The 21,936-nt window shown below is 35.9% G+C and overlaps 1 protein-coding gene across 1 annotated transcript in view; it reads left to right on the forward strand.

Annotated features, from left to right (window-relative positions):
• LOC146001733 (uncharacterized) overlaps nucleotides 1-21,936 on the forward strand; it is an 83,574-nt gene that overhangs the window by 55,288 nt on the left and 6,350 nt on the right. The window contains exons 10-16 of the mRNA XM_083139432.1: nucleotides 4,255-4,390; nucleotides 6,835-6,969; nucleotides 7,298-7,461; nucleotides 10,326-13,293; nucleotides 16,336-16,445; nucleotides 18,552-18,670; nucleotides 19,129-19,296. Coding sequence (XP_082995558.1) covers nucleotides 4,255-4,390; nucleotides 6,835-6,969; nucleotides 7,298-7,461; nucleotides 10,326-13,293; nucleotides 16,336-16,445; nucleotides 18,552-18,670; nucleotides 19,129-19,296 — 3,800 coding nt within the window. The remainder of the gene's footprint in view (nucleotides 1-4,254; nucleotides 4,391-6,834; nucleotides 6,970-7,297; nucleotides 7,462-10,325; nucleotides 13,294-16,335; nucleotides 16,446-18,551; nucleotides 18,671-19,128; nucleotides 19,297-21,936) is intronic.

The following is a 21,936-nucleotide window of genomic DNA, read 5'->3' on the forward strand; positions in this document are numbered from 1 at the left end:
CATTCAACTCTGTGTTTCCCGTTAATCTTTATATACAACAACAATGAAAGAAGGGAAGCAGTTAATGTCACTGGTAAAATAGAAACTAAGAACATTGACAACAGATTATTTATAAATCTTACGGATATTGAGGTACCTGATGAGTATATAGAAATTTTTCAATTCGGAATGAAATTTTCAGTTGGTAGTGCTTATATACACAAGGAAGATTTCGTGATTTCAATAGAGAAAGCACTGAATTTCTTAGATGATGAGGAGGAAAAAAGAAAATTACGAAGTCTCACACATGATGCTCTTGATGAACGTTTAAGTTTTGAATACAACAGAAGAACTAACAGAGGTCCAAAATACACAGAACGGGAGAAAGAGCATATAAGGTTGGGGAAAAAAGTTCATGGTTTCAAGATCTGGTTGAAAGAAAACGACATTTTCTTAATAAAATCGGACAAGGAAAATAAACCTGTCCTTATCCGAATTAAGGACTATAAAGAAAAAATGGAAGAATGTTTCAAATTAAACAATTTCACAGAAACCTCTCGAAACCCTATAACTAAAATAATAAATGAGGTAAAGAAAGTAATTGAAAGCAGTATCACGATACCAAGAGAAATGAAGAAAAAACTCATTGTCAAAAATTCAACCCTGCCGATTGCCTTTGGACTACCAAAAACTCACAAACCGGGAACTCCAATACGACCCATCATTGCAACTTTCACACATCCTGCATACAAACTATCCAAATATTTAGTTGAAAGACTTGCTATAATTAAACAACAAACACCATTCAGTGTTAAAAATGCATATGAAGTCAAACAGAAACTAAAAAATATTGTTTGGAATAGTGAGTATCGTATTGCAAGTTTTGATGTTGAAAATTTATATCCTAGTGTCCCAATAGAAGGTGCCACAGATGCATTACACAGATGGCTTATTGAGATGAAGGTTAACCCAGTAGAATCATGGGAAATGGTTCGATGGTTTACTGTATGTGCAAATTACAATTACTTTATATTTGATGGCAAAATCTATCAGCAAAATAATGGTCTATCAATGGGAAACCCAGTATCCGGAATCATCTCCAGCATTTTCCTTCATTACATAGAATCTCCAATTGTTAATGCGATAGGTGCGGATATCAAACTCTACATCAGATATGTAGATGATGTGCTAATTATTGCTAAAAATGAGAACACCATCATGGACGTATTTAAATCGTTAAATGAATCACATCGTCGCATAAAATTCACTTGCGAACCCATGAATAACAATGTAATTTCTTTCCTTGATCTGCAAATTAAGACAACTGACTCAACAATTCAAACATCAGTCCATAGAAAAAAATTAGCGGGGGAAAAATACATCCATGCCAAATCAGAACATTCGCGTATAACAATGGATAACATATTTTTACATTTTTTCCTGAGAGCACAAAGACTATGTTCTAATAATGAGGATATCAAAAATGAAGAAGAAAGGCTCTTTAATATAGCAAAAGAAAATGGCTTTCACACTAACAGAATAAACCAAATCAAAAAACAAGTTGCAAGAAAACTAAAGGAAAAGAGAAATACAGACAAAGATGAAAAATCTGTTGAAAAGAAATTTGTGTGCATTCCATTCCACAAGGGATTCTCACATAAAATTGCAAAAATTTTTAAAAGTTTTAATTTCAAAATTGTTTTTAAAGCACCAAGAAGTTTGGAATGTACATTTAATGAATTCAAAATGAGAAACTCGCTACCAGATGTGGAAACCACAGGAATATATAATATAAGTTGTTCATGTTCAAAAAATTATGTGGGACAAACAGCAAGGAAAATGGCAATAAGATGGCACGAACATGATTTGGACATTATAAATCTAAACCCAAGAACAGGTTTGTCAACTCATATCATCGAAGAGAAGCATTTGATTAAAAAGAGAAGGGTTTTAAAAAGATTAACGGGAAACACAGAGTTGAATGTCTGGGAAGCCTCGTTCATTGCAGAAGAACACTGGAATAAATTAAATAATGAAAATGGTAACATAGATCCAGTGTGGAGTTTTCTTTTTCACAAATGGAGTAAGCCACGATCTTTAAAATTTAATGTAACAGAAAACATCAAGAGACTTTGTGAAAACAATGATGAATTTGAATTACCTGATGATATTTGGGATTCATAATTTAAAAAATTCTAAAATAAAAATAAAATAGACTGCTTTTTTCACAGTTAAGTTGCTATATTACAACAATGTAACATTAACAACATCCATTATATAACAGATTCTTTTTGTTTAAAAATTACTAACCATTGTTATAACTGTATCTTTAGTCAAAATGAAAATAAATGTCTGATGAAAGGAGCGTGTGTTCTCCTGAAACGTCACAAAGAAAAAACTGTTTTCTTATGCTTGTAATAACCGTAAACTACAGGAAAATAATTCCCATTGATAGACCATTACTTTGCAAATTACAATTACTTCATATTTGATGGCAAATTTTGACAGCAAAGTAATGGTGCACCACATACAAAATACACATGCACTGCACACAAATATTCACAAGAAAGGATTTTCTCTCTGAGGGAAGAAATGGCCCTTTCTTTTGTGCTCATAGCACCTCATGTAAGAGGTGGAGATTTTTTTCTGAATTAAGCTCGTCTTAAGAGAACTGGCTGGTACAGCATCATAAATGCGACAACCTCCTGAATCAGCGATGCCAGTGGCAACAGAGGTCTGATATCGTAACGAACTCTTCAAATTGAAATGAATGAAAATGCTCAGCATCTCCACCATGTAACAAACTCTGTGGTTCGTGGGATCGAACGAAGAACCTTTAACCATTCAGGTGGGTGATGTAACTCGCTAATCATTCATCCTCTTCATTTGAGCACTCACTCTGCATGGTAAGCCTAATGATAATGAGCAAAAGGTACAAATATCTACACACTTGAATGGCAAACATAACACTTGAGTTTAAACCCCTACAGACTGGATCAGCATGGCTAAGAATAATGGTATACCTGTTTCTACACTCCAGTCGAAGTTCTGTGAAGTTTGATTCTGATGGCCACTGTACAAGTGTCTGACTTGCGACTCACTACTTAATACCTTCTTCCTTCAACCGTACTTCTCCCTTGCTCAATTTCAGGCTCGTTACTAACTGCCTGACGCTCCGTACTCAAATCGACTGCTCGACTGCCTGACCGTTTAGAATTGCTCGTTACGAAGTGACCCCTGACCTCTCTCCTCCCAGACATTTAGTCCAACTCAATTTACTCAATATCGCCGACTCAGTTATCTGATGACTTCCTTGATCGTGGTTGTCTGCTAAATGTCTGGAGTTCGGAGGTCTTTGTGCTTTACATTTCAACAATTCTACAGATTGTTACGATATGCAGGCCCTTCAGATCTAATGGGATCTTATGAACAAAGTGAAATTTCCTCTGTAGGTTAGTAAGTCAAATGGTTCACAGATTATGGAGGTCACTGGGTAGTCTGGTTCAAGTTAGAACATCTAATACTTATTGATATACATCTTGTCCTTTATACATTTAGTATTGATGTAGAATTTTCGTATGCCATCCAATGTAAAGTTAATAAATTTCCATACAAAATATTTTATTGAACAATTTTGCGTTTCTGCAGCTCTGCAGTTCTTATTGTAGATGCTTATATCAATCCTGCACAAGCACTACCTATAAACCCAAGAATGAAATTTCTGCAGCACACTATTTTTCTTCTGTCACAAGGCAAGTTTAGCTATCCCAAGAATCAGGGCTTCTTCATTGACCTCCAACATACATAAATAAGTGCTATAAGGAGAATTTGACAGCCAAACCAAGTAATTTATGTTTAATGAATGGATGATATTCAGTTTGATGTCATCACGCAGTGCACTTTGGGAAGATACAGTTAAATATGCATGAAGCCTGGCAAACAGATATGCGTGTGTGAAGGAGAGCGTAATGAGAAGTCTTCTTACAGTGAGAACATTTCCGACATTTTATATGTGCACATTCCTAATATGATCACGATAATCATATCTTGAATCACTTCGGCAAAGACCATATGCACAATGCTTAGCCAGCATGTTTTCAATGCAGGATCTGATCGTGGGAGAAGTTGTTTGCTGCTGAATATCATCCATTCTGGAACATGCCTTGTGTTAATCTAATGGTAATATAGAACTTCATGTAAAATGATCTTTCAATGCTTTATTGTTGAAAATATATTGTGAAATGTTACTCATTTTTTATTTACATGTTTACGAAGAAGGTTCCTGAAGTTGTGAAGAAGCGAAAGTCATCTCATGCTAGAACTGGTGATAAGGCATCAGAAGCTCTAACCAGCATTCTGACTAGAACGTCAAACGCAAGTGCATCATTTCCAAAACTTATCTCGTCTAAAGGTACTGTTGTGCATCATTAATATTAATTTACATAGCAGGGAGGTAGAACAGATATTTTTTCGGGTGGGGCCCAGCCTTTGATAAAAGCAATTGTCTTGGAAATTTTAAGGTAAATACAACTGAAATATCAACTTGCTATGTACCAATCAGAATATGTATCAGTTATGACTACGGTATTCATAAAATACTGCTTTAGATAAATGCCCACACAGACCATCGATACACGTCAAAACATTTTGCAAGCAATTCCACAGCTATCTTTTATCCTTGTTCATTTTTTTACTTTGTACAAAAACTTTTCCCGCATACTGAACGTTCATGTAGAACATAATTTTCTTGTTTAATGTTTAGGAAATGTATAGGAAATATCCACATAGACAAAGTTAATACCCAGTATAAGTCATATGTCATTACCGTTTTTTGTACAAAAGTGCATACGTTCAAAGTCTCGGTTGCATGACTTTTCGGACACCCTGCATTATCAATATTTTGAACAACTTTTAATTGTTACAATTATGAAGCATTGGTGTGTTGGTGCGAATCAGTAAGAGTATCAGTATAGGTGTCAGTTCAAAGTGGTATGGGCTCAGCCCTACTAAGAATGATGTGAAATACTAAATTTACATTAATTCGCAATTTAGTATGCATGCAAAATGTGTTTAGCATGTCAATTATGCACTGACACACGATTTCAGGGAATGATTAATGTTTTTCAGAGTAATTATGGAGTAATTAAATTTTTGAAAATTAGTCCATTCATGTGCATTGTAACATGAAAATTAAGCTTTTCTATAGAAGTTTGCAATATTTTAATTCAGTACACAAATTCTGTAAAGAACTGCAGCTCTTGTATCTGTAAAAAATTATAGAGCAGTGTAATTTTGCAAACTTTTGGGAGGGATCTGGGCCTGGCTGCACCATTGCTATATAGATTGCTACATGTAAATACATTATTCTAGATTTAGTTCCAATTGTTACATATTTTAGGTGTCAAATAAAGAAATAATTTCTATATAAGAATGGAAATTTATGTCCAAATTTTAATATTTGTAAATCAAGTTTAGCGAATACAGTAGAACCTTGGTTTTACTTGTATTTTACATTATCCCAGATTATTCACTGTAATAAACACTTAAATTAAAATACTACTACTGTTATTACACTTTATATAGGCCCATCGAAAGTGACTGAGTGGTCCTGTTGCTTTAGTATTCAAATGTAAGTTCGAGTTTATAAAAAAATATTCACTGAAAATGGAACCCCAATTTTATATACCTGGATTTTCATTTTCCTAGATTTTACATTTTCCCACATTTTAAGTTTATTTCACCTTGGTCCCCTAGAAAACAGGTTCCACTGTAATTTATTTTCATGAAACAGTTCAAGAGAATTGGGAAGTATCTTGTTTACTATATCTTCATCTGTAAGGAAGCTTTCAGACAGTAGTGACAAGTAACAAGTGACATGCAATGTGGAGGTTTCACATCAAAGTGACAAAACAACGTGACTACAAGCTGCATTCAATGGAATGGTACATTTTCATCCAATCTTTAAAATATAAAGTCATTCGCTGCACATCCGCTACCAACAGACCAAGGCAATACAATGCATGATACACAACAGCAACCCAATTTGAGTGACAACAAAGCAATATGTGCAGCATATTCTGTTAGTCAGGTGCAAGAGGTTCTATATATTTCTGATGGTTCATTTTCGAAGTGAAAAATGTTTCTTTTCATTTCAGTCTGAAAGCTCCCTAGCAATAGCATTTAAACAATAAAACAAGTCATCACACACAGCTGAATAAGCAAAACACAGGTTTATATCTTTTAAGAATTCCTTCTTATTTGTAATAACACAATAAGGATCCCAAAACTCACCTTAGAAAAATTATTAAATATGATTAAATGCGAAAAAACATTGCACAGGGATCAATAATGAACACACAATATGGCAAAAAAAATTGTTTAAACTTGATTCATGGCAACTTACAACTTGAGCAATATAAGAAAAAACCTGTGATGCTGTCATCAAATTTTCAACCACAAGCAAGCAATCAGCTGTTACGCCTTGCATTACCAAAATGTGTTGGGGTTATCACATAGCCACATGGTTGATGCTCTCACCTTAGGTGTGAGCAATCGCAGGTATGATTCCCAATGGAACCCAGAATCAGTGGGACAATTTCAGTTGCTTGAAAAGAAGTATCAGACTCCTCTCTCTAAAGCCAGAAAACAGCAATGATTGGACTTGATGAGCTGACTGTGTGTCACCCATTGGAAAGCCATTGCGCAAGCCCTAGCCCTCAAAGAGCTGTTGTGCCATGGGGTTTTGTTTTTGTATGAACTTCCTTCCTTTTTATGATGGAAAACATATTTGCGTGTATCCTGTATTGCAGGATGAAAGATAATACAGTATTAGGAAATGTAAACTTTTCGTTTCAGGTTCATTGCTGCCGGAAGGTACAAAAGCATCATCAACAGGTCCTATAAAGATATTGGGGAAGGGCAGAGGTTACAAACCACTGAATGTGCATGTGAGAACTCCAGACTTGAAAAGACTGAAAAGTTTTCAAACAGGTAATTACAGTTTTTGATATTGTAAACACTTCATGTACAATTTTATTATGATATTCTATTGGTCTCTCTAAAAGAAACATTCATATAATTACCATATAAGATGATAATATGTTGAAGAAAAATATAAGCCCTACCCAGTCACAATCTCTCCCATTTGTGGAGGTGATGTGACTATCACCATTCTTCAGCTCCTTTTATTCCTTTGTATTTGTCCATTCATCTAATCGTCATTGTTAAAATCAACCTAAAGGTGCAGAACATTTGTCAATAAAATTAATGATTTTATCTTGACTTCAAATGTTGTTAAGTCTTTTTATCTGCTTTCTAGATAGTCATACCACTTGCATCAGTGGTCCTCCTGAGCACGAGACTAATATGAAGCAGGATCAGTATAACTGTGCTGAAAGTGTCAAGGATAGTATTATATCTGCTGACAAGGTGGCTGCAGCAAAGAAACCAGAGACAACTTCCAGTGAATTGTATTCATCCAAGGTAAATACTTAATTGATGCTTGATATCTTGTATGTAAGTAACTGGTGATGTGTGTATTTTTGGCCTCCCTTATGGCATATTGGTAATGCCATTGTCTTGTAGTCAAGGGGTCCTGGGTTTGATACCTGGCACACAGTACTTTGGATTCCACTTTAAATTGGGGGCCGCAACAGATAATGTTTACCAGGTGGGCAGGAGCCATATATTGGAAAAAACTAAGGTGGGTAGGTGTAAAGTACATGAACTTCACAGGCAGGTATACCGTATTTATGCATGTATAATGCGCACCCTGGCTTTTGAAGGGGAAAAGTGACAACCAATTATATCTCGTATATAATGTGCAGTACAATACAGTTTCAAGAAATGGCTTTCTTAGTTGTAGGTTGTAAAGCTGTTGCTATGCTGATCATGAGTGAATGACATCATACCTATTCAATAAGTCACCTGTTGCTATGTGGACCAAGAGGAGACTTATTGTGTAAACAATAAGTCTTCAAGCACCTCCCCCCCCTCTTCCTCCACTGTGTTTAGCATCCCAAAGCTTTCACTCCTTAACTACCTTATGTAATAGTAGAAAGCGAGATCAAAATTACGTTAAGGATGTGCAGTGCTCAGGAAGTTATTTTCTATTATTTCTCACCCAACAAATACCACTGATATGCATCACATGTGACGGAAGTTGCATGATCGAATTCCGCCAGGATTGCCCAGCTTTTCTTGGTGTCACAGAACATTACATTAAAAAGTGAAAAATCGTGGAAAATGGCCTTCGAACTTTTATATGTGGTTTTGCTCATTCCTTCTTTACTTTTTCTAAAAGAACTTCAAAATATATACTTTTTCCCGTGACAAATGTAACATTTATACGAGGCACATTCAGGACCCTCAAACTAGCAGTTAGCAGCACAATATTTCTTCCATTATGGCATTTACACACTCCATATATATATAATATTATTTGGCCAGTAATGCATTTTAATTTTCTTTCTTTTTCTTTGTTTTCTTTCATCCAAAGTACCATAAAAATCAGAACGTTCCTTCATTTCAACCGCATTTCAAATTAGTGTCACCATCTTGAATAGAATACTGTTGCCATATTCAGAAACTGCAGGATTGAAGCTTTACAATGATATATAACATGATAGGGTTACGTAAACATGAGAAATCAATGCAAGTGTCCCAAACTCATGGAATGGCCCTGTACCGTTTCATGTTGGCTGTCCGAATTATTTCAATCATAGTGCACCTGACAGCAGTGCCAGAAGCAACAATTTTGTGGCACACTTATGGTTTCTCTTCAATTACAGTCACAGTAATAGTTGCAGTGCCTAGACAAGCACAATCAATTGTTTTAAAACTCAAGAGTTACATACGTACTGTCTTATATTATTAAAAAGGTACAATTTTAAGTCCATATTTAACTCCATATTTTGGTGAAAATAACTAAATATGTGTTTGCATATTCAGCACATTTTTACTACATATAAATTCATTCCCTGATAATGTATAATGATAATGTATGTTTCTGCTCACAACTCTGCCTTCCTGGTGTTCCTATGCTGGTATGCTAATTACTGATATGGGGTTCTTTGTACACACCACTAATAGAGGAATGCCGTAAAAATGTGTGATGCTGGTCAAGTTCGAATAGTCACATCCCTTGATCTCTTGGCAGTCCCAAAATGAAAATTGGCGTAACATTAGAGTATTCTTATATGCACAAAATATTGTTTTCAAATTATTTTTAAAAAAATCACTCTTTCAGATATTCAATGTCAAAGGTCAAGGTCATTGACCTTGACAACACAATGCATGCAAATATAAGGGTGTTAATATAATTTTATAGGTTGTTTCAAATGTTTTCCAATGAGCCACAAATCACACCTCTAACTGAAATAGTACCTAACTGAGTTATGACCATTTAAAGTTGACAAGACACTGGCAAAATCATAAATTTCCCCCATTACATCGATTAAGGTAAACCTATGTATGAAAAATCAGAAAATGTGGAGAGGGTTGGGTTTAAATGCCTTTTTTTTTATGGACACTTTGGAATGGAATGACCCCAATAGTCATCTTGGTAGCTGAAGACGTTGGGTTCTGGACTCACCACTGATGGTCAGAGTTTAAAGTTCTGTTGTGGGCGTAGGAGGTGGTCATCCTTTCAGTGTGTTCTTCATAAATTTCATCCATGTCAAATCAACAAGATCCTCAACCTTACATTTTTTGATTCATTTGAAATTTGGCATCCTTAAAAGGTCTACCTGAGATAGAAAAATGTGCAAAGTTGCAGATCCATATATTTTGTATTTCAAAAATAACAGGGGTTGTTAATTTTAAATTGTAATATTAATTTTTAAAATTTGTAGTTATTGAGTAATAGTGTATGTGTGACATAATTTTCTTGAATAAATTTAGACTATTTTTTTGTGAAAATGACTACCAATTTTTTTTTTACACCATCTTCAATTGTTTTTTTATCCTGACATAGACATGTAATACCTTGTGAAAGAGCCCTTCAAGACCTATCCAACATCATCTGAATCATTTCTATTGTCGAAATATTGCAAATTGAAATTATCAAGATGTTAAAAAAATTGTCAAAATTGCACATTTTGCACCCCTGTAATTTTGGAAATACAAGAGGATATGGATCTGCAACTTTGCATATTTTCCTACCTCAGGTAGACTTTTCAGTGTGCCAGATTTCAAATGAATCAAAATATGTGAGGTTGAAAAGTGCCTCTTCCATTGGTTGTTTTAACATGGAATGACCCCCCATCATTAAATAACAAATAGACTGTACTGTAAGTACTAGAACATTGTCTGCTTTAGATGTAAACCCTTTGATTGTTTCTTTTCAGTTACCTGAAGACAAGCCAAACCATCATGTAGTTGAGTTAAGGGAGAAGCCTCGTGTACCAATGGGCCAGACTACTCTTCAAAAGACTGCAAATGACGATCAATGTAGAGTTGACTCAGAATCAATATGTTTTGAAGGAAACAGGAAAAATACCATGATATCTCATCCAAGTAGAAATAAAAGTGATGAAACTGCTAGTACTAATGCAGATAAGGAATCGCATAAGAAGGTGGTGGAAGCGTCTAACACAGAAAAAGGATTTGAAAGGCCCCAGGATAATGATTCTGAATGTGATAACAACTTGCCAAGTTATTCATTACAGTGTAGTACAAATAACAAAAGTGATGATGTGTCTCGTAACATTATTAACGGTGCAGGTAAAACAAATAAACACAAAATGGAGGTTAAAGAAAAGAATGAAAGGAATGTTAATTGTGCCAAAGAAATACAAGAATATTTGCCTTCATCAGAGAAGCCAAGATGTGGTGAACATAGCACAGATCAAGAAGTTCTGAATGTTCCTGATGAGTCCCAAAGACAAGAAAAAGGTGTGGATGAAATAGACAGTAATGATATCATAGAAAGTTCAAACAAAAATATCACAGAGCAACTGTCAGTGAAATCAAAGGGTTTATCCTTGAATTCCCTTTCAAAACCAAATGCTCCTAAAAAATTCTTCACTCATAAAAATGACAGGCAATGTGGAATGGAAGAAATACAAGATAATCTACCACAGGTGAACATGCCAAGCACTGAGAAATCGAACACACCAACTCCTAGAAAACGAAAATTGTTTTCTACCAGTAACAACTCTTTAATGCAGGTAGAACACAATGCAAATCCTCAGGAAGAAATGGGTGATAGTTATGACATAACACAATCATACATCACTGAGAGAATCAAACCTCCATCAAAAAATTCAAAATGTAATGAAACAAGAAAATCAATAAGTTTTTCCAAACCAGAGATGAGCAGTAAAGATGAAAGAATTGCAGTTGATAATGATGTGAAACATGATGTTTCTAAGGAGCTAAACTCTACAGTTAACAAGCAAAAGAAAGATTTTTGGAAAAGTAGGAAATCTTATACAGAAATTAGCGATGCTTCTGAGAATGTGACGAATAAAAAAAGGGAAGTAGAAGTAGGAGAAACAGTGAATAATGGCCGTTCGGTTTATTCAGATTTTGAATCTGATGACAACAAAAGTGAAGTAAGTTGGCTGAAACAATCAAAACCGAAGAAGCCTACCCCCAAGAGAACATACAAAAGGCCAAGAGCAAAAAATCCACCACGAGTTACAAGAAATAGACAAAAAAAGGTCAACAAATCACTCTTCTCAGAATTCAATCCGTCTCCAGTTTCTGTGTCCGATGATAGTAGCGAGGATGAAATACTTTTCAAATCACTCCAAACTCAGAAGAGACAATGTACGAAAAAGAAAATGCACTCAGACTCCTCAGGTTGCTTTCCAGTAGAAAAAACTAACAAGAATGTACGTGAAAAGACCAATAATAAAGCAAGCTACAGTTCGTATGCTGATAGAATCAGGAGAAAGCATCTTGCATCTCCAGAAATGAAGAGAAATGAAACGGATACCTCAAATGATAGTGATGCTAGTTGGTCGTGCCCACTTTCAGAAAGGAAGAAGAGAGTGGAGCCAATAACTAGATCTTTAAGAAGTAGGAACCAGTCAAAGGCTAGCTCCAAGAAAGAGAGTGGGCAGGTAAACAATAATTTTCCAGAACTTATCATCAAGCAGAGACAGGACAAACTTTGTAAACCAATGAAGGAGATACATTCTGCTGAAAATACTCATTCTAAAACCTCTTCCAAAAAACATAATCGTAAAGGCACAGCACAGAGGGAAGAGAGACAAGAATCAAAAATGAAAGCTCTAGTGGATGTATCTCCAATAAAGGTTAGTAATATACCAATTTCTCCAGTTGTAGATCTTTCCAAGGATGTAAATATTGAAGTGACTGAATTTCAGAGTATGTTTGACAAGGGGGCTGAAGATTTAACATTAGATTTCCTACAAAATGATTTAAATGGCAAATTCGATTTTGATGATGAACCAATTGTATTATTTTCTGACGAAGAAGAGAAAAAGACAGACTCCCAAAGAAACCATACAGAGCAAGTCTTTGATGATGATATAATTGAAAATGATTTCCCTGACATAGACATCCTGATACAACAACTAGATGAACCTTCAAATAAAGAGATAAATATGATTGATAGGTGGAGAAATAATATCGCTCCTATAACTGAACAAAATATTCAAAGTAAAGAAGTTACAGAGAAAATGAGGAAGTCTTTGGAAACTGAAACTGTATGCAATTTGCCTAGGCCTATTACTCCTGAAACTGTAGTTACACACTCAAGAGCTAAAACAGAAACTACACTCTCTTCTGTCTCGAGCCATCAAACATCCTCCAATTCAGTTCAGACAGACAAGAGTTGTGAAGCTCTAGGTAACGGTTCCTCAATCAGTGCTACATATTTTAATGACACTGTCGAAAAACAGAAGATAAGTAAAAGTGCATCTAGTGATAGGTTGTTGCTGAAAGGAGCAGTAGACACTAAAATGAAAAGACGTAATAATAGCATCACAAATATAAAGAAAAGACATGACAATACTGACTCGAATGGCAGTGATGAAAAAGCTGTGCAGGCACCTATACAAAAAGTTCCTACCAGAAAGAAGCGCAATGCTAATATTGTTAATCTGAAGAAAGTGCATGGTGATGATGATTCGAATGATGACACTGATGAAAGTGCCTTGGAGGCAACAACGTGTAAAGATCCTAGTGCTTCAAGAGATAAAAGAGGGAAGAAGAGTTATCCACAAGTACATCAAGCAGAGAGCAGTTTGTTGTATATTGAAAATAAGATGAAGGCTGTGAAATCTGCCAAACTGATGCCAAAGTCTAGTAGGTGTAACGAGTCAGCATCTGAGGGCAATGAAGGTAAGTGCTAATTGATAGAAACCTATAGTACCAGAGGGAGTCATAAATTTGCAGCATTTTGTGGTACAGAGGTAGGTAGGCCTCCAACCAGGTGTTAAATATGTGGTACAGTGGAATGGGTGCTGGCCATAATCTGCCCGCTTGCTCATTCTATCAGCCAGACATCCATACACTGTGACCAACACCTGTGGGTTTATCAGTCAAGAAGAGAAACTTGTTCTTTGGTGATCCTATGCCATTTTTAGAAATGGGGGTTGAATATGACAGTTGTAACTACAGATTTTCTTTGACTTAGAAGATGAAGGAATAGTGAGTGCACTCTGCAACTGAAAAGAAATTTGTTCCAATACTTCTAGTTTGGACACACATGAGACTAGAGACAAGCTGAGGACCTCCTTTAATCAAGGGGTCCTGGGTGCACTGTGGTTTTGATCCCACTTTTAAACTGTAGTTCTAGTCCTGATTAGTCTATCTGAGCATAAAGTGGACTTAAAATTAAGTAAACTATTAAAAACCATGGATGAATTTGAGTTTATTTTTAAGTCCTCTTTATGAACAGAAAGGCTGTTTGGGACTGGGCCTACAGTTTATAGTGGGGTCCGAACCATAATGAGCCTCGTCCAGGTATTTAACCCGGGACACCTTGTTACCACTATGCCATCAGGCCCTCCAAGCCATTGAAGACCCTATAATTAGCAGAGCAGAGCCATGCATCTCAACCATCATCTTCAGCAGCGTGGGTTTCACACCAGATGGACTCAAATGGTTCCTTACGAGTTGCTCAAGTAATGGCTAAAAATGGGCATTTCAAAGAAAATATCTTAAGTCTGTGTGGTGGAACTTGGAGGGCCCTGCTCACTGGGAGCTTGCACCACATAATCAGGCCATCAATGGAAACCTGTATGCTACCCAGCTGCAGCAAGTACGCTATATTCTTCCTCAGTCTTACCCAGCAATGTGAACCAGAAGAAAGAAAGAACTTAATGTAATTTGACATCACCTTATGTCACATGCCACATGGGTACTGCCACACCCAGCCTGGACCTTGTTCCAAAGAATTCAACCTGTTTCAATTTATGGTGCATATCTTGAGGGGCAGACATTCAATTCATTCGAGGATGTGGCAAATAGCCTCACTGGTTGAAACTCTGAGAAGGACTGTAAACTCCAATAGATTGCACTTTGCAGGATAGTGGTCTGTTGTCAACACGTGGTAGAGAGAATGAACACAGTATCCATAAATGCTACAAATTTATGATTGACATTATTATTTTTCAGCTCTATAACATTCACACAGACATTTCAGGATTTGATAGTCCTGATCTTCAGTAGTAGGCTGAGCTAATGCGGATGTGTTGGTATTGGTCCATGTCATTGGTATCAGTATAGGATAGCATTGGTTGAAATTTTCCACAATCCGAGTATGTGACACTTTCATGGAGTCTACATCCTGCATAATATGCAAAATGCACAATTTTCATTAATTTTTGTAAAATGCTTTTCACAGTCGAGTTGTCCGTGGAGCAGCATGCTGAGCAGTGAGAGCGCTTCTGCCAGCAAACTTGCTTAACTGGAACCGCTAGCTATGTAATGAAATCAGTTCATACAATTTCATTGACAGTTACAATTATAATGAGCACGTAACTTTTTACAAGAGGTGTTGGAAACATTGTTCTCCTGCATCCACACATTTATAGCATCTTTTTAGGAAATTTTCACTAAGACGTATCAGTTCCTCTTCTGAAATTGCTTCAATTTCTCTCCTGATATTTTCTTTCAATTCTTCTAATGTATAGCTTCAGGTTTAAAAGCTTGATAGCTCAACATGCACACGTCATGGAAATGTCTGTTTCTAGTGCAAGGTGTCAGAGGGATTTTTGGGAAGTATGTTTCAATTGTGCTCCAAGGTAGTCTCGTTTCTCCTCAGCAAACCCATGCTGTTCCACCCTTCTCTTCTTATCAAGAACAGGCCCTGTTCCCTAAATTTGTTCACACTTTTCCGAACACTCTCTCTGTCTGGAATGGGAACATCTGGGAATTCTGCTGAAAAAGGCCTTCTGACTTCCCTACAAGAATTTGAAATGACATAAGAGTCATACATAAAAATTTGTTGTTTTAAATTGTACTTATAGTGTGGCATCATTAGACTGGAGAAAAGCACCAGTAATACGTAAATTAAACAAAACAATCTAAAACACCTTAACACTTCACAAACATGTGCAAACTGGACACCAACTATCTGAATACTGAAGCAGTGATGCATCCAGTGCCAAGGTCAGTGTACAGCTGTGGGTGTAAATGCCGGCAGATGCGCTCTCACCGCCCAGCATGCTATGCCACTCCACTGGCAACTCGACCGTGGAAAGCACTGTATCTGTATTGCAAAAAATGATTTTTTTGATTGACAGATAATTTAATATTCTGATTATCTTAAATGCGGATTTATGGGTATTTTAAAGTTAAAACTGGCAGATTTATATGCCATAGTGCCAGTAGAATCCTTACATATTATGGCTACACTGGACCTATTGTCCTATGCCCACAAAACTTTCTTCAAAAATACCTCTCATATTTTGAAAAACCATTCTGATATTACAAATCCTGAAAAATTACATCTGTTTAGAATTCCTTGTAGAATATTCAAGTGTAGTTCATCAAGCTTGCTTTCACTGTCGTCTAGATATCTGTGATGAAAAACAGGCTTACGGCAATGTGAAACTTATGACAAATATCTACACAAAAGCGAGCACACGAAGTTTCATTTGAATGCTCTAGAAGAAGTTCTAAACAGATATAATTTTTCGAATTTGGAATGTCATACTGGTTGTTCAAAAGTAGAAGAATTTTAGAAAACATGGGTGAAGGCCAAAGGTCCAGCACAACCTTAACATTTATAAGTACTTTGAACAACTTGAAATTGTTCCAGTGTTCAAGCTTCATTATTTATGAATATTGGCACTGGTTCAAAAGTGGTATTGCCTCAGCCCTAATAAAAGTACATAATACTTATTTACTATTTTTGTTTTCTTGTTGTTCAATTAGAAGAATGGACATCAGGGTTGTACGTTCACAACCAAGAAGACTTCAGTTTTGAGTCGCACATGGTTAATCTTAAAATAAGAAGTTCTGGTGCTTCTCCAGGAGGGATACCGGTATGTATTGAGTTCAGATTTTAAATAAGAAAATTTTGTTATTGTTTTATTTGGAGGTTTTATACTGCAGCGGATAATGTTATCACATAGTAATCAAGTAGTCCTAGATTCGATTAACAGTGGAGTACATAGTGGTTCCAATCCCACATAAAACTATAGGGCCAGTAGAAATTAGCCTGCCTGTGCATAAAGTGAACTTAAACAATGCTTCTGAATTGTCACAAGTTCTTTTCATATGTCTTTGATAAATGTTACGTGCACACCAAATAGCCTACTTGAACCCCTGAGGGAAGTTCTTGGATGATTTGACAGTCAGTAGTAACTCTTGAATGAGTACGCAAATACTGGTATGTTAAGTCAAGGGAAATTTGCCATCACATTGTAATCAATATGCGAACTACAGGCTTCCCTGTGACTTTACTAGCAACACTAGTGCAATGCTTGCATGCCAGGGTTTCAGATGTGGTGGTGGATCTACAGTGGTTCAGATCCCACTATAAACTGTAGATCTAGTCTCAATTACCTATCTGTGCCTAAATCAGACTTAAAAACTCAACCTGACTAAGATAAAAGTGAAAACTGAGTTCTTTGATTTAGACCCTTTTTGCATGTACAGGTCTTTGTTTATCGTTCTTGCAATGTGAACAACTCAGTTTATATGATTTTTTAACTTGACACCCTTTGTAAATTCACATGTACAGGTCTTTGCTTTTCATTCTTGCAACATGAAGAACTCTGTTTTTAGGATTTTTTAACTAGGACACGTTTGTAAACCCACTCAAGAATTATCATCCTATAATGGCAAACTGATTCAGTGAAATTTGCCAATAATTTTACAGATGTTGAATATGTATTTAGTACAAAGTAAGGATATGCCGCCAATATTATACCAATTAGATATAAAATGATAACCACTGCACGAAGTTCCTAAATAATTTATTTCACTTCCTTCATTTATGTATGTATCCATGAGGTTGATGATTCTACCTTAGGAAAAGATGCTCCCATATTAGAGATTTACTACAAGAGCAGGTACATGAATTTATCTATACAAAAATATGGCAAAAATTGTACACTGAGTGGGTGGGTATTTATTCAAAACTTTACAAAAAAAAAAAAGAAACAAACAAGAAGACAATGCTAACAGAACCCTTCCTTGAAAAAAATTGAGCCATAATTTTTGTATGTTTGGACTTCCTGAACATTTTTCAAGACAGGTCTAACTCTTGGAATCTCCACTGACTGGCATCCTTTTGACTTTCACTCCTTGACATCCTCTTTCCAGTGTTGCTCCTGGCTCAGAATGAAAATTCCCTTTCTGACATTTAGATTATTTACGTTGTTGGATAAGTTGTTTTAATCCCCCTTGACAAGAGTTTAAATCTGGGATGTCTGACTTTGTTGTGCATTATACTCAACCCAAATACGCTCCACAACACACAAACATACACAGAGTGGTTGACATAATGTATACATTTAACCCATATTTGGTCCCATAAAATACATGCTTGTACAGTGCATAGTGACTATATAATAGTGGTAACTATAAAATTAATTATGGGTACCCCCTAAAAGTATTTTTTTCTGTCAGTTTGTAAAAGCTCAAACTTATCGATTTGAAAATTACACTGGTTTAACATTTAGCTGAAACTCACCACACATAAAAATCGAGTTTGTTATTGTAACTGGTTCAGGACTTTTATAGCTGACAATAGTGGGTTTCCCCCCCCCCCACTTTTGAGGTATAGCTTCACTTCTCAGGCTATCAGATTACATAAGCTCTTGCACCATGAATTTATGTCATTACTAATTCCATCTGGAATGTTCCACTTGAACAAATAGTGTACGTTTTCGACAACAAGAAATGTCTGAGAACGTGTGTTGGGGTGTGTGGACAGCATTGACAATCACTGCAAAGGTAAATTACTTGTAAATCTTATTGTTCTACTGCATGACTGGTGCACAGTCATTTCCGGAACGCACTGTACAAAACAAAATGCACAAATGAAAGTGTATACAACTGTCAAACCAGTTGATGAATGACCTATTTTAGTTTGTTAGAATCAATCAACACAGGCTCCAAGTAAATTAATGATTATTTTCTAGGAAATTTTATCAGAAACTGTGAAGAAGAAAAATCAGTACCTAGTCAATTTTGGAACTGAAGTTTTGAAGTTACTTGCAGAGAATTTTGCCAACAAGAGAATTATGTTCGAAGAGGACAGGTAATATAAGATTTTAAAATATTTTTTTTCACTTTAGAAACATGAAAACAAATGTTGAACTCAAGACGTTAGTCCATGTAAATTGAGTGTTTGTGATTTGTCACATGGAGCAATGAAAGTGAATGAGTAAGGTTTACTTGTTCATTTACAATTACTTTTTATTTTTAGCTGAATTTATGAATTGCAATTACGTTTGCACAAGTTTCTTTCTGCTTGTATCATATAGTGAAGAATACACATTTTAATGTATCTTAGTTTGAAACAAAAGATAATTGTGTGCAAACCATAACATTTATACTTAAAGCAAAATATTTTGGTTGTTAACAAAAAAAATAAATCAAAAGGTTACATCCACACAATTATTTGCATATTTCCATTATGATATAATTTATTGTGTAAAGTTAAGTAAAATATTATGATGTTGATGTATTGGCATACCATGCACTTCTATTTTACAGAAGAAAGATTGTGAAGAAATATTTGAGGAAATTGGAGAATGAAATTGAGTCAGCAGAAACAGAACTAGAGAAGTTTTCTGAAATAGAGCGGCGTTTGCTTAAATGTCTCAGATACCTTGAAAATACCTGTTCTTTAACAGTTGACAGCAATTCAAACCAGTCTCAAAGGTAATTTAAATATATTTGTGTGTGTGCAAGCACACTGCACAGGGTGTCCAGATTGTGACTGATACATTTCAAATTTTTGCTACAAATTGCACAAATTCACTACACAAAGATTACATGCACATAATACATTGGATGCGCAAGAGAAGTGTGTTGAAAGCTCACTGAGATGGCACACCCTAACATGCAATACCACCATCTACCATTGGTATTTTTTTTATTGAGAAATCAACGGTCACAGGAAAATTGTATCTGCATGTCCTTCAATATTTTTGTAGTGTCGCAGTTATCCTACCAACTGTTTTCTTCCATTTTGAAACTGCTGCTTAACCACATTGTAGTCATCAAGTGAGGCATTACCTGGACACAGAGTTTCCTGGTCATTGGAATGGGTACAACACACCTATTCCATGCCCCCTTCTCTGATTTCTGAACATTAAGCCTCTATTTTTTTCTTCTGGTGCAAGGCAAGAGTTAATGCTGGCACCAAAATCCATTGCCCTCAAGAACTTTGTGTGAGTGTACAGGAATGCTGTTGCTTCTGTTGTGCTGCAGATAGTGGAAAACACAAGGAATAAAAGTGATTACCAACTAAATATACTTTGTGCAACCTTACACATAGAGCTGTACTAAGTTTACTTACAGCTGTACGCCCTAAGTGAGCTTTTCTTCAAGTTGCATACTTTAGTTTCATTGTATTCCTTTATTTTATTTATAGCCATGCAAAAAGTGCCAGTCAATCTAGACACCCTGTACATTGAATATTTCTCATATAAACACTACTCTGGGCTTAAGTCTTTAACTGCAACAATTTTTTTTTCAATGCTCCATTTTTTTAAAAAAATAAAAAATTAGGTATCCACTTTTGATGATAACTTCAAGTTTGTACATGTACATCCTATTTTAATTCTCATAACAGTGGAAGGAGGAGCACATAAATTTTGTTCAACGTGAAAAATGTTTGATTCAATGGCATAAATTGATTTTAAAAAAATATATATTTGCTGTAATCATAAATGAAGTTCTGATGTATTTAATTGCAAAAATGGTTGATTGCAGTGTAATATTTAAATTTTGACATTAAAACCACTCAAGGTAATGCCTAATACACACCCAGTTTCTCATTGAAACACCCAACTAATGTCTGAAATAGGTACTAAATGGCGTTCTAACTCTGCTACTATTTTTCATTGAACATGCAACCTAATGCAGTACATGCACAACCATAAATTCTAACATGAGAACTAGGAGAGCTGTTTACACCTGTTTGTGTATTATGAGGCATCATCTATTGAGATATTTTTTGCCAGTTCAATCCATACAGGAAATTGAGGGAGAAAAAGAGAGAAGAAACTATCACAGGGTCATAATAAAGTCATGATAACCTGTGGTTTGTGAACAATAGGAGCCATGTGCAGCCATGGAATTAGAAATAGTGATTTTATGGAAGAAATGAAAAAGTGACATCATAGTGACTTCTAATCTTCGTTGGCAATGCTGTCAGTCCAGAATTTTGTCCACAGATGGAGACAACATGGGTCCAAGTACTGACCATATGATGACATGAAAAATCATAAATCCTAATTTTGCACTAAAACAATTTCCTGTTCTGCACAGAGGAGATTTTATTTTTAGTTTAGTCATAGATTGAGGATTTAAATTAGGGATGGGACCGATTAATCGGTACTCTATCGGTATCGGCCGATATAAGCATATCGGTATATCGGTTTATTTACCGATAAATTTACCGATCCTATATATTTTTTTTTTCTTTCAAAAGTTGACAGAATTCTGTAATTATTTCCCTTTCATGGAAGAAAATTAACAAGGTCACAGAATTCCTCATATATTCCTCTGAAAACAGACCGCAGGAATCTTTCAATTTCACTTTTTTTTAGCGGAGTAATATTCATAACAAAGACAATCGTAAAAAACTGCAGCCGGCAAATCGGTTCCAAATCTCACGTTCATGTTGTCAAGTTAACTGCTATATATTTTTTTAAAGGAACGGTGTGCAGAATGAATCCGACCATAAGCAATTGCAGTCAATAAACCAGTTCCAAAACTCACATTCGTGCTTTCTCATTGAAAGGTAATGAAGTCTTCGCTACCATACCTTTGCGTACATCTTCGAGCAGGTTGACAAGAAATACATGCTACGCACGCACAGCTTGATTGAGGGATCTCACTTTTCGCACCCGCAACTTCACCGCTGCTTGCTCCCTTCGACTTGTTACATCATGAAAAGTTCCGTGTGTTAATGCTAAGAAATCTTCACAACGAATAAATTTGCCGTGACGTCAGACCACGGAGGGGTGGGGCTTGTGTTCGATTTGGTGTGCGACCAGATATACCGCTTTCTAGACAGAGAAGAGAGCAGAGGGGAGGGAGCATGGAAGATTTGCAAACCAGTTGTTGGCCATGCGTTGCCAAATTGTGCGTCGTTCTTCAACATATAGTTGTTTCCTTTATTCGATAGCAAGTGTTTGTATCGTCATGAAAGAGAAAAACGGACACAGAAAAACTAGACATAATATTTGACCTTGATAAAGGTTTGACAACAAAGGAAGGGCAGGAATTTATTCAGATGGCAACGTGGCACTCGAGCGCAAGAAAGGGGAAGCAAGAGAGAACAAACTTATC

Source organism: Lepisma saccharinum, chromosome 1, assembly GCF_977018435.1.
Source record: "Lepisma saccharinum chromosome 1, izLepSacc3.1, whole genome shotgun sequence".
Classification (NCBI taxonomy): Eukaryota; Metazoa; Arthropoda; class Insecta; order Zygentoma; family Lepismatidae; genus Lepisma; species Lepisma saccharinum.